The following is a 19,226-nucleotide window of genomic DNA, read 5'->3' as shown; positions in this document are numbered from 1 at the left end:
GTCTCTCACTATATCTCACAAAGGAACTAGGGTAATTATACTACATGTAAAGTCATGTCCTCCTAAGAGTATTTTTGACATAGAGCTACCCTTCTTGAATGTCAAGCATAATACTTTAAAGAAAATTTTACACAGGTCATGCCATCCAAAGATTCAAGTGTTCATTAGTTATTAGCTAGTTATAAAACTATAAGCCATGACCATGGCAGTGAAATTGCACATTGTATCTTTGCAAATGCTTTTTGTTCAGAATCCAGTGCAGCATTATATAAATGCTGAACCACTATGTTGTACACCTGAAACTAATATAATATTGTATATCAACTCTACTTCAATTTTAAAAAAATCCAAATGCAGGAAATACTGTTTCTGTCATGGAATACATAAAATCATAGTAGACTTGTATGTCTCCATTTTCGACATACTACTAACCTCACGGCCCAGGTGCCTGTGACTCATAGTGTTTGGGTTGGTCTAAGAAACTATTGTTAACTCTGGTTTTATTAAGTGAGTGTGTTATATGCATAAAGTGTAGCTATCAAAAGGTAAGAACTTTCTGTGGATAATACTAAAAAGTACCATTTCTTTCTATATTGTAGGACAGTAATTCCTAACCAGCTTCTTTCTATCCTGCTTTTGTTTTTGATAGGGAATGATGATTTAGAATCATGTGTTTATTTTAAAATCAAAGTGCTGTTAATATTGAATCACTATGCTGTAAAAAAAAAAAAATACAATTACAAAAAAAAATGCAATTACAATAAAAAACCCCACTAAATTCTCCCCTGAGAAGGAGGAAATTCTATTAAATGATCCCCTGCCCCCCAAAAAAAGAAAGGAAAAAAATCAAAATATTTAGCTCGCTTCAGTTTATTTATTTTTTTATTTTATTTTTTTTGCGGTACGCGGGCCTCTCACTGTTGTGGCCTCTTCCGTTGTGGAGCACAGGCTCCCGACGCGCAGGCTCAGCGGCCATGGCTCACGGGCCCAGCAGCTCCGCGGCATGTGGGATCTTCCCCGACCGGGGCACGAACCCGTGTCCCCTGCATCAGCAGGCGGACTCTCAACCACTGCGCCACCTGGGAAGCCCCAGTTTTTTTTTTTTTTTTTTTTACATATTTTTCAGTTCACTTAAATAGAAGTAGCTTCCCTTTAAAAAATATACTCTAAGTAGAATTTCACAATATATATATTTAAAATATAAATCTCTCACTCCCACTGTCTTTCCCTAATAACTTTACGCCCTTTTGTAAGGGAATGGGAAGAATTACTTAAACATATGAGTCTTGGTAAACTATGTTCCTTTTGAGAAATTAATATAATTCTGTGAAGTTCTTACTTTCAGCAATTAATGACAATATGAATACTATAGCAATCAGTGGTAAAACTAAACCTTGCCTGGAGCAGTCACAATTTTTGACCCTCTTTAACCTGCTTTATTGGAACTTAGCCCTCCTACATTTTCTCCTGTCAGCATGTCCCTGATGCTCAGATCTAAAGTAATCAGTTTGTACCTTTAAAAATATATAATTTTATTTTGAAACAATTTCAAACTTACAGAAATGTTGAGAGAACAGTGCAAAGAACTCCCATATATCTTCCCCCAGAGATCCAGTTCAGTTCTGTTAATTGTCCCTATTTATCCTTTACAGCAAAAGGATCAGTCTGGGATCATGTGCCACATCCAGGGGTCATGTCTTGTCTCCTTCATTGTGGGACAGACTTCAGTCTTTCCTCAAGTTTCATGTTTTTCACAGTTTTGAAGATACAGAGCAGTCACTTTGTAGAATGTCTATTAATTTGGGTTTGTGCACGTGGTTTTCTGGATCTAGCTCCAAGTGACTTGTGAGAGCTGAATATGTATATCTCTTCCCAATGCTGTCTTCAGCGTTGTCAGTTGATATTTGAAATTGGCCATGGTAGGATTATTTACACCATGGGAATAAGGGAACGCTATAAACAAGAGCTTTTTACCCCTGGATAGCTGGTTGTTCAACATTTAGCAGCATATCACTGAGTTGGTAGTGTGATATTTCTTCATAATTAAACCCAGTTATGCATTTTTGGCAGCAATATCATTGCATCCTGTTAGGTGGCAAACTATGTAGATTTGTTCCCTTACTAGTGATATTTATATGAATCACTTGATTAAGATAGTGTCTGCTATATTTCTCCATTATAAATTTATTTATTTTTTCCTTTATAATCAACAAATGTCCTATGTGGAGCTGCATTAACTATAAAAATAACCTATTTCTCATCCCACCTTCACCTTCTGGTTTTAGTATCCATTGATGATTCTTGCTTGAATTATTATTATGGTGGTTGCCAAATGATGGTAATGTTTCTAACTCTATCGTTCCTTCTACATTTATTACTTGGCATTCTACTTTACGGAAGAGCTTTCCCTTAATTATTTACTTATGGATTTCTATTTTTTTCAATTTGTTGCTGTCATTATTTATTTTGTTATTAGATTGGCTTCAATTTGGCCAGGGGAGCCCCTTTGAGCAGTTTCTTTGTCTTTTTGTCATGTCCTTATCATTCTCTGAACCCTTCCTTACTTTCTGGCACAACAAAATGTTTCCAGCTTCAACTTGTACTTCCACTGCCTCAGGCCTGGAATGAATCACTTCTTCAAGCAAGGAGAGTGGTGTATAGAAACCAAGATCTGAATGCTGGATACGCTCATTGCTATTGTGGTGTTGCTACCCTGGGGCCTTCTCAGTGGACAGAGCTAGAAAGTGTGTGTGTGTGTGTGTGTGTGTGTGTGTGTGTGTGTGTGTGTGTGTGTCCCCTTTTACATTTATATTTATTTCTTTAGATATAAACCATGAATTTGCAGTGGTAGTTCCAATTCAGATACAATATCACGGAGTTCATTTTATCTTTTCTCCTCTTTATATCTTCCTTCTCTACCACTGAAAAGTCTGGTTCCTATTGTTCTCAATATACTTATTCAATTAATCCTCTGTATGTAGCCCATCTCCCATCCCCTCTGGGCTGCACCTGGCCCCCTGCCCTAAAATTGCCTTCATATGAGTTACCATTACTGGCTGTTGCTGGGCTGTTCCTGCTGTTCCATTCCAACAATGCTTTTGCAAGTGCTGTTATCACCAGCCACTGCCAAGCTGCCTCGATTTGTATTTTGAGCTGCTTTGTAAACTCTGAGGTTGGTACTTACATTTAGTGTTTTCTTTGTTATTTCAGCTTGGTTTGTAAGTTATCTGCACTTAGCAGAAGAGAAGCATCAGATAGCTACTGTAGCTTAGTAACTTTCTGTTCATATCTTCTGATAGTGTTACTTGTACTTCGAGGAGATATTGGGAGAGAGAAACAACCCAGAGAAGATTGGAAGGAGGCAGAGATAAGGAAGAGAGGAAGTAGGGAGGAAGTAGGAGATAGCCGAAAGGTAAATGGAGCGAGTGCTACTAGTACTCTTGCCCCTGGCTTAACATAGTCTTTACTCTGTCCTGGTAAGGAAAGAATACATTCCCCTTAGAAAAATTCTTAAAGCAGCCGTTATTACTGATTCAAAGCCCTTTTCACTAAGCCCGTATCTTTTGGCCCTCTAGGGTTCTGGTTCACTCTGCAAGTTTACAGCTACTTTTTTTTTGCTTTGACCATTGGCTTCTAGGCCTGTGTTATCAACTGCTTACTGATCTTTCTCAGGATGTTCCCAGGCACTTCAGGTCCAACATTCTATCTTTCTTCCCAAATAAATTTCTCTTCTTGCATATCCTGGCTGATTAATGGTTCTGTTCTATCAACTTTTCAGTCTTCCTTTACCTTATTCACCACCTTCCCCCTCCCTTTCCAGCCCAGTACAGTTTCCATGAAGCTTCATAAATACCTTTCCAGCACAGTACAGTTTCCATGAAGCTTCATAAATACCTTTCCAGCACACACTTTCACTGTCTTTGAGTTTCTCACATTTTTAAGATATCAAGTAACTTCACTTCCCTTGGTGTTTTTCCACATCTACGTTTTCCACAATATTCAAGGGAGAGGTAAAGGGAACAGTTAATAACTGGTATTTCTATCTCTTTCTTCTCTAGGCAGAGAAGGTCACAGGTTTTCTCTGCACCTTTTATTTTCTCTTTTGCCCTTTCTCCTCTCTATTGTAATTCATTTTCCTCCCTCCCTCTGCCACTCTTAAACGATCTTTGTTCTATGGCTCATTCCCTTAGTCTCTCCATGCCTCTTAGGGTAATATAGAAAGAAAAGGGTCAGAAGATTAGACTTTTGAGTCTTGCAGCTCTGCTGAGGTGTGTTCTTCATAACCAGAAAGCATCAGAGCTCTGTAGAGCATATGGGAGGTATGGCCTGTCTGTCCCCTTTAGTAGTCTTGCAGGAGAAGGTCAGGAAGGAAAGGGGCCTGTTTGTACGAGACAGAAATTTTCTAGGCTTTCATGAGTGTGTTAAGAAGAAATCCTAACAGGCAGTTTCCCAGAGAGTGGGCATTTGGAGGTAGTGTGGAGAATATAATTAACCTCATAGTCAGAAGGTCTGTGTTCTAATGGCAGCTTTGCCTCTAACTGGCTATGTGACCTTAAATAAGTCACTTAGACCTCTTTATATTTCTGATTCCTTGTTTCCAAAATGAATATTTAGCATAGATGAATTCTAAGGTCCTGCACAGTTCTGATAGATTCCAATAGAACTGAGTAACTGTAGTGTTAAAGGTAACATTTTTTCCCCATTTGAAAGTCCTTTTGTTTTTTGAGCTGCCTGAAGGCAATATACTAGTTTTATTTTTCCTGTCTTGCAAAACTGATACTTTGGAGAAAATTCAAGGGAATTTATTTAAGTATAATTAAATACAATTGCTTTTTAGTAATGTTTTATGACAGACTTAATCTGCATTGAGCACATTTTAATTTTATGTGGGATTTACATTATGTTTCTACTAATATTTCTTTTGGATAGCCATTCTTTCACCCACCGTAGTCTCTGAAGAGGACTCTGCAAGCATTTGCCTGTTAATCAAATGGTTTATTATTTTCCATGTTATATTTTTTGTATTGAGAAAAACTTAATACCTATAAATGATGAACCTCAATTGTAGTCTTTTAGGTACTTGTAAGCTACGTTACTAACATTTTTCTAGAGTATTTCAGTGGGTGAAAGAGGTTACTTCTTTTTCTTTGCGTTCTTTGTTTTTACTTCTTCCATTATGTAGAATCTTGTACAGAGTTTTCCTTTTTTTCATGTGCTTTGTGTTACAAAAGGTCCTGTGTCTCCATTGTATATTAAAATGAATTTATCAGAATATTTATGTATCCATACTAATGGTAAAGTATTTGGGTAAAGGAGAGTATTAAAACTAAGTTAAGGGCTTCCCTGGTGGCACAGTGATTGAGAATCTGCCTGCCGATGCAGGGGACACGGGTTCGAGCCCTGGTCTGGGAAGATCCCACATGCCGCGGAGCAACTGGGCCCGTGAGCCACAACTACTGAGCCTGCGTGTCTGGAGCCTGTGCTCCACAACAAGAGAGGCCGCGATAGTGAGAGGCCCGCGCACCGCGATGAAGAGCAGCCCCCGCTTGCCACAACTAGAGAAAGCCCTCGCACAGAAACGAAGACCCAACACTGTCAAAAATAAATAAATAAATAAATATTAAAAAAAAAAAAACCCTAAGTTAAACCACTAATTGCAACTTAATAATTACTGAGGTAGTTCTTTAAAAAAATAAGACCTTAAAAATATATTATTAACCATAATAAAATCGCTAAAATTTTGATCCTAGATTTTGCTCAAAGACCAGGTGATTTTTTTTTTTAATCATTTTTTAAATAAGTTTATTTATTTATTTATTTATTTATTTTGGCTGCGTTGTGTCTTCGTTGCTGCGCGCGGGCTTTCTCTAGTTGCGGTGAGTGGAGGCTACTCTTGTTGTGGTGCACGGGCTTCTCATTGCAGTGGCTTCTCTTGTTGCAGAGCACGGGCTCTAGGTGCGCGGGTTTCAGTAGTTGTGGCACATGGGCTCAATAGTTGTGGTTCGTGGGCTCTAGAGTGCAGGCTCAGTAGTTGTGGCGCATGGGCTTAGTTGCTCCACGGCAACTAAAAATAAATAGGGATCTTCCCGGACCTGGGCTCGAACCCGTGTCCCCTGCATTGGCAGGCGGATTCTTACCCACTCCGCCACCAGGGAAGTCCAGACCAGGTGATTTTGACCAATAATTGTTTGGTAAGTTAGGGCATGTCTCTTAGAATTGCTATTTGTAAGACCTTAAAAGTTATAAAATAAGCTGAAGTAGGACATTGATTTACATGTTTATTTTTTATGATAGATATTATATTTCTGAATTATTTATTGTAAAAATAAGGTAGTGATTAAAATGCTGAGAAATAACTACCAGATTTAATTATTAACAGATCATAATTTCTGCTGGTAACCTATCCAGAATAAGCTAGTCCACATAACATGCTTCACATATTTTCCTTTTTAGATCAAAGAAAGCAAAGAATTCAATTGATAAATCAACTGAGACTGACAATGGCTATGTATCCCTTGATGGGAAAAAGACTGTTAAAAGCAGCGAAGATGGAGTACAAAGCCATGAACCTCAGTGTGAAACTCTTCGAGCAGAAGAGGCAACCTGGAACACAGGAACACTGAGGAACATTCCCAGCAAAGTAAGTGTGATTTTTAAAAGTAATTTGTGTGATTTTATGTTAGTTAATGGGAAGTGACTTAGACATAGTAGTTGCCCTTGAGTATATGTATTTTCTCCAGAATGTGTTCTGTGAGCCTTTACAAATCACACTGATGAAGCTGAAAATCCGATAAAGTAGTGTGAATAAACCTGATTTCTAGTATAACTTGGCACCTTCTGAATTGATTGATGGCTCCAGTTTTTCTGAAATGTTAAAGCACTTCATAATTTATAGTTGATATTTGTTAAACGTTACTTTTTATTTCCCCATTTCTGTGTGTATGTAAGAATTTATTTCAAATGGAACATCTAAATTATTCTAGACACTGAACTAGGACCCTGGTTTTCCATTAATGTTCTCTTTAAGAAAATATTACCTTGTTTTTCCTACCTTTGTTACCTTTGGTGTCAGCACATTTGTTTTGTTTTTAATTTGAAAAAAAGTCTTACTGAGGAAATATTTGCTAAGGATAACAATTGTTTACTTTACCAGAAGAAGCCCTGGGTTTATTGTAACAAAGCTTAATGTAATATCTTCTTTCTGTTTGTTTACCTGAAGATTTTTGGTTAAATAATCTATTCTTTTTTAATTTAATTAATTTATTTATTTGTTTGTTTTTAATTTTTGGCTGTGTTGGGTCTTTGTTGCTGCGCATGGGCTTTCTCTAGTTGCGGCAAGCAGGGGCTACTCTTCTTTGCGGGGGGCGGGCTTCTCATTGTGGTTTCTCTTGTTGCAGAGCACGGGCTCTAGAGCGCAGGCTCAGTGGTTGTGGCGCATGGGCTTAGCTGTTCCGTTGCATGCGGGATCTTCCCGGGCCAGGGATCGGACTCGTGTCCCCTGCGATGGCAGGCGGATTCTTAACCACTGAGCCACCAGGGAAGCCCAAATAATTTATTCTTTAAAAGCTGTTACAGTAAAAAATATATATATATATGGTCAAATTAAAAGATGTTACCTTTGTTACATTTAGGAACGTAAGCATGAACATGTGTGTTGAGGAAAGTAAAGGAAGAAAAGAGGATTCTCTATTTTGAGTGAAGTATGTGTTATTGCTTGACAGTACATGTATTTTCAGTACCTGTAGCTATATAATAAATAGCATGGGGCAGCAATGAATCAGAGTCCCTTACTCTGCTTTTAGATTTTTGAGGCATTTAACTCTCTGGTAATGTGAGCCTCACATCACTAGCATCAGTCAACAAATAAATTAAGTTTTTAGTCATGCAGTTTTCAAACACATTTCCAGATATGTATTACCTACTAACGTCATATAAGAGGAACATGAAAGTATCAGTAAAATATCTGCTCTGGAGTCTCTCAGTTTCAGAACTTCTGGAATCTGATTATCTCTAAAAAATCAATATTTACATGGTGTTGTCTGCCTCATATGTATTTCATTCAGCTACCAGTCACCTCCTCATTGCCTCATAGCCCATTATTAAATCAGTGCTGGTCTTAAGATTGATAGTATTTTTGGTTTGTGAGAATAATGTAATTCATTTTAGGTCTCTCAAGCTTCCTTTAAAGGGTCTCTGTTCTGCTTTTATACTATTTTACTTTCTCAATTTTGTAAGACATTTCAGATCCTTTTGTGAACAGAAATGTCATAGAACAATATTTGACAAATGACTATTGAGTTACTTTAGTCACTGATTTAAGACATTTTTTAGAAAATCAGGTAGTACTAATCAATTACTCTGAGATCTTTAGAGGTATTTGAAGGTATATGTGTATATGTATGTATAATTTAAAATTTTGCAGTTTTAAAGCTGCAAGGTTAGTCAGAAATTACCAACAACTCTTTTTATACTCCTAACCTAGGATACCCAAAGGACAGTAACAAATGTCTCTGATGAAGTCTCCAGTGAAGAAGGTCCAGAAACAGGATACCTATTGCGCCGTCATGCAGACAGGACTTCTGAGAGCATTCTTCGGAATAGAAAGTCACACCATTATAAGAAACATTACCCTAATGAGGTATATACTTTGGCCTTGCATCTGTACATATATATCTATTTTGTATGTTTTTAATTTACAACTTTTTTCAACAAATTTATGATTATTGAAATAGCAGATATTTCCCGTGAATCTCAATATCTTACTGTTATATGATCTGGACTTACAGAGGAGCAGTTTTAGATTAATGTATTTCACACATGATAGCCACACACTTGTATTCATTTTGTGCATTATCTCTGAAGACTCATACATTGAGTTTGTTGTTTCCTTTTAAAGAAGATCCTGGAGAGACAATCTGTGAACTCCTATGTTAGTCTTTTCCACGATTTGAAAGGCTTTATAACTTCTAGATTGTAGCAAAGTTATTATTCTAAGTGACTTCCTTCGTGTTACTGTCACCAGTTAAGTCGCCCAGGCTATAAAATTCAATTCCTTTTTCTTCTTGATTCTGTTTTTCTTTGTTAATGTCTGTTTTTCTCCAAACCCTTTTCCAACTTTATCACATCTCTTGAAGTTATTATATCTCTTGAAATATTTAAATAGAAAAAAAATTTCATTCAATTGTATTTTCACATTTTATTCTAAGGACAATACATTGTCTTGCTTGAAGGCACATGAATTACTTTTTACCTCACTTTTTGATAAACATTACCTTCTACTCTTTTTGTACTGTATTAGAATATATATATTTTTTCTTGATGATTTAGGGTCAAACTTGCGAAAAATCTAATATTACGCTGTGCTGGAGTATGAATAGCTTAAGAGTTTTAAGATTAGAAGAGTTACTTTTTCTTTGTACACTCTTCTTTGTGGTTTTATCTCTAGTCAATCTTTCTACGTGACTACAGCTGTTTCTTCTCTCAGTGGCTGCCATTAGAAAGACACTAATGCCAGTATGTCTACTCATTGCCTCTTCATCCACATTATCTGATGTACCGTTTAGTGTTCCTAAGCCAGTTAACCATGCTTGTGAAATTCAAAGTCTTATTCCATGCACAGGTAGAAGTCTGTTGGTCCTGGAAAGAATTCAGGACCTCCAATAGAAGGAGGTCTCCACTCTCCTATAGAATAAATTACTTGGCTTTAGAGGTACTTTTCTCTCCCCTAATCTTTACTTTTCTTGGTTTGCAGCTATATTTTGAAATATTGAGATTCTTGAAGGGCAGACCATTATTCTACTAATCTTAACTTTTAAAAAATAAATGTTTCTTAAAATCTTCCAGATTCCAAGTAAGGCTGATAATTAGCTAGTAGGCATTGGTTGTTTTAAATCTTTTTAAAAATGATATAAAAGATTACTTAAAAATAAAATCTGGTCTTCAAATTCTTCATCTGTGAAGTGAGGAACTTTAGACTAGAAAATATTTAAAAAGCTGTATTTCAGTTCCAAATTTTTTTACTCTCAAGTCAAACCACCTTCAAAGTTGTTCTTACTTTTTATTGAAAAAGCAAAACACAGCCTCCTTTGAATAAGTAAAATTCAGACAGAGGATTTGTAGCGTTGTTTTGCATCTATATGTATTTATTACTGTACTCTTCAAATTACTGGTGATACGGTTTTCTTTTAGGGTGAGGCACAAAGAAATCATTTGGGGAAGCACTTTGTGCAGGGGTAAGACTGGTGGACCTTACTTGAAGAGTACTGGTCAGAGACCCAGCCATTTGTTGTAAGCCTCCCAGATGTCAGAATCTATAGATATACTTTTTAGGGACATTTTCTAGGAAGAATCATCCAATCTTCTGGTGGCATGGGGGTGGTAGATATTATACCACGCTGTCATGGTGTTTGGCACCAAGGGGGTTGGGGATGAGGTAGTGATCTTGCCATTCAGTGTGTTGGACTTTCACCTAACCCTCTTCCCTCTTACCCCTCAACGCCCAAACCCTACCCCCACCCTGGTTTCTTGCCTTTTTCTACTATCTACTATATCTGATTGGCTTCTTCCAGTCTCTTGTTGGGAAGATGGTGGTAGAATTACTTGGTTATCTGAGATATAGGAGGTGTCCTGGGGAACCGGTAGCTCTGTTTAAGCATTTGTCCTGTTTCCTAGCTCTGTCTTGCTTTGTTTAACTCTGCAGGTATCTTTAATTTTTATTCCCTATTGTGGATTAGCTTTTCATCTGATGAAGGCAGCATTTGATGGAAAGCATAGTGAAGAAACCATGGGCATGGAGTCAGACTACTTAAGTGACTTTGGAAAAATTATTTAACTTACCTGAGTCTCAGTTTCTGCCTCTGTACAGTGGGGAGGGAGGGAGACTGGCCTCATCAGATTGTTAAGTTTAAATAAGATTATGCATAATTGCCATGCACAAAGCATTTATGTTATAAATGCTTATTCCCTTCATCTATTTCAGTTCAAATAAATAAACTTTCTTAATATGATTATATTCTCAGTTTTAGCTATCTGTCTAAAGATTTGAAATAAGCAGAACAAATTGTATTAAATGAGCAGTAGCTCATTTCCTATTTTTTGGCTTAATTCAGCAATTTGTAGTGAAATTTAAAGTGGCCACTAACTACCTAAATACTGCAGATAAAATTCTGTTTGAAATGTAAGCAATTATAGGCAATAATTTTTAGATTTTACATTTGTAAAATGGCCCACTTATTAATCAGTATTTGACAAAATACATTTATAATGAATTATAGATAATTCTTTATCCCTGAAATCACCCATTAGTTTCACTTAAACAGTCATCAGGCCTTTAATCCTATTACTTATTTCTGTATCTGATTAACAAGTCTGCATCAGAAATTAGTTATAGATAATAAGCTAGTTTTATCAAAATTTTTGGATTAGCAATTACTTAATACAGTCTGTGTCTTGCTATCTAATGAAAACTGTTGTGATGAAAACTGCTTATGCTTCAAATATTCTGTTTGACATTAGTGAATCGGAAGTATTTTTAGAGTGCTTTTCACGAAAGAAAGCTGACTAATTTTTACCCTTTTCTCTTTCTGTATTTTTTTCCTTTCTTTTTTCATTTCCTGCTCAACTCTTTCGGAAAATTTTTACGTCTCCCTCAAACAACCCTCCTCCCACAAATACTCTATCAGTACACTAAATATATATTTATTATCCCATTCTAATATCAATAAATTATCAATAATATATCTCATTCATTTAAGACATTTTGTTACCTGTGCTAATGATGGCAAAAAAAAGTAGTGTTTGGCTTCTGTCTTTCATAGACTTATAGTGTATTTGAGAGTTTTGATTTATTTGAGAATATGAAATACATGAACATCTAACACAGACAGTATTACAGATGCCAGACAACAGTGCAAAATTTATCATTAGATGAATATAAATAATAATAACTCGCTTCAGGGACAAAGTAATCGTTCTAAATAGAGAGTGCCTTTAAAGTAACATTTGTCGAGCGCCTTTGTACTAGGTTTGTATTAAAAGCTACAGTGCTCATTTAATTTTTAATATCTATTTTAGGTAGGTAGTTTTATTCCCCATTGGTAGATGGCTAAACAAAGACTCAGAAACAAGGTAAGACAGCTGGAAAGGGGTAGAGATGGTATTTTCCTGACACTTTTTGTTAAGTAGGCTTTAAAGGAGAGTAGGATTACAGTAAGAGGTAGGAACATGATCAGAGGCTAGAGTGGCAAAGAGCAAGCTGTGTTTAGAGGCTAAGACGTAGCCCAGTGTCACTGGAGGAGAAGTGGAGAACAGGATCCGAAGTAGCACATTTGAAGACAAGGCTCGGTGAAGGAATGTGAACTTTATGCAGAACAGTGGGAAGCCACAGAAAGATTTTTGTCTGAGGAATGAAAAAATAGCTTCACTGTGGGAAGGTTAATCTGGAAAGAGGGGAAGGCCTTTCAGATAGGGGTCAGTCAGGAAGGTCTTAGAGCAAACAAGGTGTGAATGATGAAGTTTGAACTGTGGTGATAACATGGAAAATAGAGAGAGTAAATATAAAACATTTTAAAGTAGAATTGACAAAATCTTAGTGACAGAGGATAGCTAAAAACAAATCCAAAAATTTCAGCATACTTGACTACATAAGGATGGCTATTACCATTCTTTATTTAGGAAAGGTTATTTGGAATTAAATTAAAATGTAGTCAAAGGTATTTATTTTGTACGTTAAAAACTCTTAGGAAAAAGGTAAATTGATCAGAAATTATTTAACTTGTGCCTTTTAGTTTTTCACTTTTTTACAATAGATTAAGAAACATGAGTTGGCAGTTATCTTCCTGATATAGATTATTTGTTAATTTTATATCAATTTATTGAACTTCTGTTTGAAAAACAAAAACAGTAGATACATGAAATCTATTGTTGCTAAAAAAAAACTAAGAAAAGAACTGCATTAAACACATCAATTAAAGTGGGTTAACATTCACTGACTATGCAGTCCATATGGATTTAGGCTAGTCTCTGAGTTCTGAACTTTGTATAAACTTTAAGAGAAAACAGGCACAACTTTTGCCTGCAAAATAACACTTGAGCTGAGATGTGAAATCAAATTTTGATATGAGGAAATTTTGTTTCTCCTTAAAAAATATTATGTATTTTAATGCTTTGCTATTTATTTCACTGTCATTTGACAGTGTGTGTGTTGTTTTAGCAAAAAGTAGCAATATATATTTCTGATAGAATCCTTTGAGTTGGAAAGGGTACATAAATTGTATTAATGTCAAAGAATATCTTGATTTCAGGATGCCCCTAAATCGGGTACTAGTTGCAGCTCTCGCTGTTCAAGTTCCAGACAGGATTCTGAGAGCACAAGGCCAGAATCTGAAACAGAAGATGTATTATGGGAAGACTTGTTACATTGTGCAGAATGCCGATCATCTTGTACCAGTGAGACAGATGTGGAAAATCCTCAAATTAATCCATGTGTGAAAAAAGAATATAGAGACGACCCTTTTCATCAGGTTGGTTTACAGTGTTGGATTATGTGGGGCTATAAGTCCAGCTCCTTTGAATGTAAGTACAGATTTTACAGAGGTGAAGAAAAAACGTACAATTAAAATAATGTTCCTGTATTATTTTTATTTTCATGTGAGCTGCAGTCTGGCTTCACTGGAACATAGAATCTCAGTATTTGTATAATGATTGTGTCACTCACCTTGCAAACATATATTCCTGAGAAATTGTCAGTAAATAGAGTTTTGTAAGTCAAATTGTACTTTAGATGCATTAGTCCTTTTCTCACTCAGCATACCTCACGGTCAGTTTCATCTATACCTGTGGTCTTAACTCCACCTATAAGATTATAATTCACAAATTCACATCTCATGAGTATCAGATTTGTATCTCCAAGTGCCTATAGTAATGCTATCCAACAGAAGTATAATGAGAGTTACATGTGTAATCTAAAATTTTCTGGTAGTCTCATTTAAAAACATTTAGAAAGGTGGAATTAATTTAAGTATGTTTTGTTTAACCCAATATATTCAAAATATTATCATTTCAACATATAACTAGTATGAGAAATATTAATGAAATATGTTACATTTTTTAATACTTTCTTCAATATCTGTTGTGAACACTTAACAGCACATCTCATTTGGACTAGCCACATTTCAAGTAATCACTAGCCACATGTGAGGAAGATACCATATTGGACAGCACAGGTCTATAGGATATCTTCATTTGAATGTCCCACCAGTACTTCACATTTACCAAATACTTCGTCTTCCTTCATAAATCTGTTTTTCTTATGAATGACATCTCCATCCACTCACTTGCCAGTTCAGAAACCTGGGGGTTACACTTCCTTACCTTCTTCTCTCTCTTATCCAACTTCTCGTCAAACCTTAATAATAAAACCAACAAGTAAACTCTTAGACAACTAGAGATGGAAGGAAACTTCCTTAATCTGATAAAAGGTAACTGTCAAAGAACCTTCTAAAGACCTGTCATACTTCATGATGAAATTTTAGGATTTTTTTTTTTTTTTTTTTTGCGGTACGCAGGCCTCTCACTGTTGTGGCCTCTCCCGTTACGGAGCACAGGCTCCGGATGCGCAGGCCCAGCAGCCATAGCTCACGGGCCCAGCCGCTCCGCGGCATGTGGGATCTTCCCGGACCAGGGCACGAACCCGTGTCCCCTGCATCAGCAGGCAGACTCTCAACCACTGCGCCACCGGGGAAGCCCTAGGATCATTTTTATTAACGTCAGGAACAAGAAAGAGATACCCATTATCACTGCTTTTTCTATCAAAATCCTACCAGCATGTATGTTTGTTTGTGTTTTAGTTGAACTTAGACTGATATAAAGTCCACATTAAAGAGCAAAATGTCAAGAATAGCAAAAATAATTTTGAAGAACAGAGGACTTTTCTTACTGAGTATAAAAATTTACTTTAAAGGTGTAGTAATTAAGATGGTATGGTACAGCTGTACGCTATAGACTGAATATTATGTCCCCCCATAATTGATATGTCAAAGCCTAATCCCCAATGTGATAGTATTTGGAGATGGGGCCTTTAGGAAGTGATTAGATCATGAGAGTGGAGCCCTCATGAATAGGATTACTGCCCCTGTAAAAGAGGTGCCTTAGAGAGCTCCCTTTTCCCTTTCATCATGTGAGGTTACAACAAAAAGAGAGTAGTGTGTGAACCAGGAAGTGAGATCTCACCAGACACCAAATATGCCAGCACCTTGATCTTGGACTTGCCATCCTCCAGAACCGCAAGAAACAGATTTCTGTTGTCTGTAAGCCATTTAGTCTGTGGTATTTTGTTATAGCAGGCCAGGCAGACTCAGTGTGTAAACAGATAGACCAATGGGACAGAATAGAAAACCCAGAAATAGTTACCTTTTTGTATGGATCCCTAATGTATGACATAAGTGACATTGCAAATCAGAAAAAGGATGGACTGTTCAGTATATGGTTGTGGGTCAAATAATTATCCAAAGACAAAAATTTATTCCAGATAGTTCCTAAGTGTAAAGAAATAAAACTTTAAAATATTTAGAAGAAATTATAGGAAAAAAATACTTGTTACTTTAGGTAAGAAAAGAATTTTTTTCTAGCTCATTAAAGAAAGTTTATTTTAAAATATTTAATATTTCTTTATTAAAGGAGAACAGGCAGGATATAAGCTTTATAAACTTTCCAAAGAGAGAACATTGCTAGCATTCCAAATGGAGAAATTATTGCCTTGTATGAGAACCAGGCCTTTAGCCTTTCACTTTACAGGTGTCTGCGTATGAAATATTTTTCTCACAAGATCATAATGCATAATGAGCTTTTGAAAATTAAAATTGTAGGTGAATTTTTCTCGCTGCTTCATTACTATATTAGTTAGGGAGGAGGTTCATGGTTAATTCTCAGGACAGATTTACCCAAGGCATACCTTGTATTATAAGCAGGGTTTTGCGATGCCCCTCAAATTACACTACATGGAATGTCAGCTTGGGCTACCCTGTCCTTCGTAGGTAAGCTTTCTTCTCAGATTATCAGGTACTAGGGTAAAAGTACCAATGGAGGCTTTTGGATTAAGCCTTTTGTCTTTTCATCCCAAGCTTCATCCAGCGTCGGGAGGGGCTCACGTGTGAATATGGACATCCTAGGGTCCAACACCCAACTTCCTTCCACATCATTCCAAACCAAATTCCTTGGCCACTCCTCTGGCCCAGATATATACACATTGGTGGGGTCCCTCTCCAGAGGGACCTGGGCAAGAGGCCTGTGCAGGCCTAGGAAGGCAGCTTGGGACCAGTAGGATAGGGAACTCTAGGTCCCATGGATCCAGAAGGGTATGGGTTCCAGATATGCATATCCCCAACTCTGCAAACTCCTTACTTCACAGGGAGCGGCACTGCTGGAGCAGAGCCAGAAAGGGGGGAGCCCAGAAGAGGGAACCTGGCTCCCTCCATCTAGGCTAGTGCTAATCAGATTTACGAAAACTTGACTTAAACTCTCCCAAAGCCCAAAGCTTGCTGCATAACATCTGTTATTTTCTCCGGGTTTGTGTATTCATGGTCCCCTGCTCTGGCTAATCTCCAGGCAAGTACTACTTCTGTTTCACCTCACACCAACCCAAATTTGAAATGCTACTACTTGACACATTTTTAGGAAAAAATATTCTCATATCAAACATCTTATTTTTAGTCAGTTCTACTGAAGACTTGGTGTTGAACAGTTCTCTCTTTATCTCTGCTTTCTCCTTCCAAGGAACAAAATGAATTCTATTCTTATCATCAGAAAAAGGGTTGTGAGAGAGTATGTGTAATGAGATTGTAACACACGTGTGTCTATACACAAACATGTAACTAAAGTTCAATAGAAGAGAAACACATGGGGTTTAGCTGAGGCACATTAATGGCAGAATAATTGACTGAAAGTCTACAAGGCACAGAGGGTCCCCAGGGCTGCTGATTCCTCTGTCCTAAGTCCTAGTTAAAGTTTCCCTTGGACACCACAAAATGTTTCTGATGAAAAACACCATCATCCAATCACTACCTTTATTTGAGCTAGCTGGAATTTCCATTCCTTGCAAAAAATACTGGTTTTTCACTATTTTAAGAAAAGAATTTTTTAATGCTCTTATTCAAAGCTGATGTTAATAAGAATCTGCACAACTACTTCGGAGAGCACTTCGTTACTTTATAATAAAATTGAAGGTCTGCATACTATAAGACTCTTCTCACTCCAAGGATACTTTAGAAGATGGGCACAAGGAGGCATATTAAAAAATGTTCATTGCATTTTATGTGATAGTGAAAGATGGAAAATAATGCAATAGCCAACAATAGTAGAATTAATAAATCATGGCATACGGTAAAACAATATACAGCAGTGAAATTGAATGAACTTAGTCACATATATCAAAAAGAATAAATCTTGTGAATATAACTTTGAATAAAAAAGCAAGTTTCAGAATTATACGTACAATATACCATTTATAATGAAGTTTTAAAAGATGCAAGGTTATATATTGTTTATGAATAAAAGCATATGCAGTAAGCATATAAAAACATGCAAGGGAATAATGAACACCAAATTTAGGATAATAGATCTGGGGAATTAAAAAGGGAATGAGAGCAGGGAAGGGTACAGAGTAAGTTTCAATTTTGCCTGTAATTTTTGTAAATTAAAATACCTGGAGCAAATGGGGGTAAAATAAATATAAAACCAAGTATTATTATTCTCGATCTGATTGAAATGTTTCTTTTAAAAATATATCCATTCATTTTGGCTTCAGCTTCAGGAAAACTGTTAGCGGAAAGAAGCTTTGCTACAGAGGGCTGAGGGGTGAAAATGAGGAATGAGGTTTAAGAAGCATGGACCTGACAGGTTGGAGAAACTGAAGGAATGTTTTGGTCCCCACCTCCTAAATGTGAAGATGTGAGACACTTGAGCACTTATGTGCATAGGAGAAAAAAACAGTAGGGAAGAATTGAAGAGGTACAGGAGAAGTTGTTGAATGATTAGGGTTCTGGAGGGGAGGCATGATTAGGAAGCTTAGCCTCCTGCAGGAGGAGGAACACGTCCTCTGCTGAAATAGGAGGAGGAAGAGTGCACGAAGCAGGTAAGACCACAAGGGAGTTACTGCCTGATGATCTCTGTTCTTTGATGTGCAGGAGGCCAGGTGGTCTATTAACAGTAAAGAAGTGAGATGAATAAGGGGCTTGTGGATGGTGGTGAAGGCTTGACATTTTCATTTGTGGGAAATGGAGATGATGAGGAGAGAGTTTGTGTTTGCTTGTGTTCAAGCCAAGTAACACATTAAAAAGAGTCACACTGCCACGTGGTTGAGGGTCCAGTTGGAATCTGAAACTATGAATTTGTAGTTGCCTGTTCTACATAGTTGTATGCTTTTCTCTGGAATATAGTTGTAATAATTATAATAGTAGCAAACATTTAATAAGCATTCATTATATATCTTCCACTGTGCAAAGTAATCTAGATGCATTGTCTTATACAATCCACATGACCTATAACAATGTAGTTTATTTTTTGTTTCGTAGATGAGAAAATGGAGGCTCAGAATTAAATAATGCACCCAAAGTCATACAGTGTAGGCGCTAAATAGTGGCTATTCAAGGGACAAGAGAGAGGATGATATGCTGGTTGAAATAATGGATATGGTAAAAATCTAGACATGTTAGATTGAGAAGGAAATGAAACCAAGAAGGGACTGATAGGTTGAAGAATAGGTATGTTCAGGGAAGAGTGTGTTTTGAATTGAAGTTTTGAGAGACCTGGTAAGATGAGAGGCTGTGGCTGGAGACTCATTTCAGATGTAGAGCAATTTGTGGTGTCAGGGTCCAGGGTGTGGCCATGGGAATAGCCAAAGCTCCCTGGAATTTAAGAAGTGAAAAAAACAATGAACAATGCATGAGAAAAGGGTGTTGGATGAGTCATCTGTGTATTCATCTAAGTCACAGAGGATAATAACTGGAATTGAGGTTTAGGAAAACGCCTATGAGCCATTTCCCCAGCAATCCCATAAGTGGCACAGAGGCAGGGACCATGTGTTTTGCTCATTGTTGTATCACACAGTGCCTGGTACATAGTAGGTGTTTAATATTAGTTGGGTGAATGAATGAAACAAATTAAAGTTTTTCAAAACATGCCAATTAGGCCTTTCTTAAATGATAAAAAATTTGTTTTAATGAATGCTCTAC

At 36.9% G+C, this 19,226-nt stretch overlaps 1 protein-coding gene across 5 annotated transcripts in view; it reads left to right on the top strand.

Annotated features, from left to right (window-relative positions):
• The window catches only part of PHTF2 (putative homeodomain transcription factor 2), a 113,129-nt gene that overhangs the window by 74,162 nt on the left and 19,741 nt on the right, over positions 1–19,226 (top strand). For 3 of the 5 annotated variants that reach the window (XM_027123804.1, XM_027123803.1, XM_027123802.1), the window contains 3 exons: positions 6,454–6,640; positions 8,483–8,638; positions 13,302–13,520. In XM_027123804.1, coding sequence (XP_026979605.1) covers positions 6,454–6,640; positions 8,483–8,638; positions 13,302–13,520 — 562 coding nt within the window. The remainder of the gene's footprint in view (positions 1–6,453; positions 6,641–8,482; positions 8,639–13,301; positions 13,521–19,226) is intronic. The other 2 variants (XM_027123805.1, XM_027123806.1) reach the window with 1 other exon arrangement.

Source organism: Aethalodelphis obliquidens, unplaced genomic scaffold (assembly GCF_003676395.1).
Source record: "Aethalodelphis obliquidens isolate GAN/ISIS:26980383/991018 unplaced genomic scaffold, ASM367639v1 scaffold27, whole genome shotgun sequence".
NCBI classification, from domain to species: Eukaryota; Metazoa; Chordata; class Mammalia; order Artiodactyla; family Delphinidae; genus Aethalodelphis; species Aethalodelphis obliquidens.
Note: the sequence above shows the minus strand (reverse complement) of the source record. Positions and strands in the feature narration are given on the sequence as shown.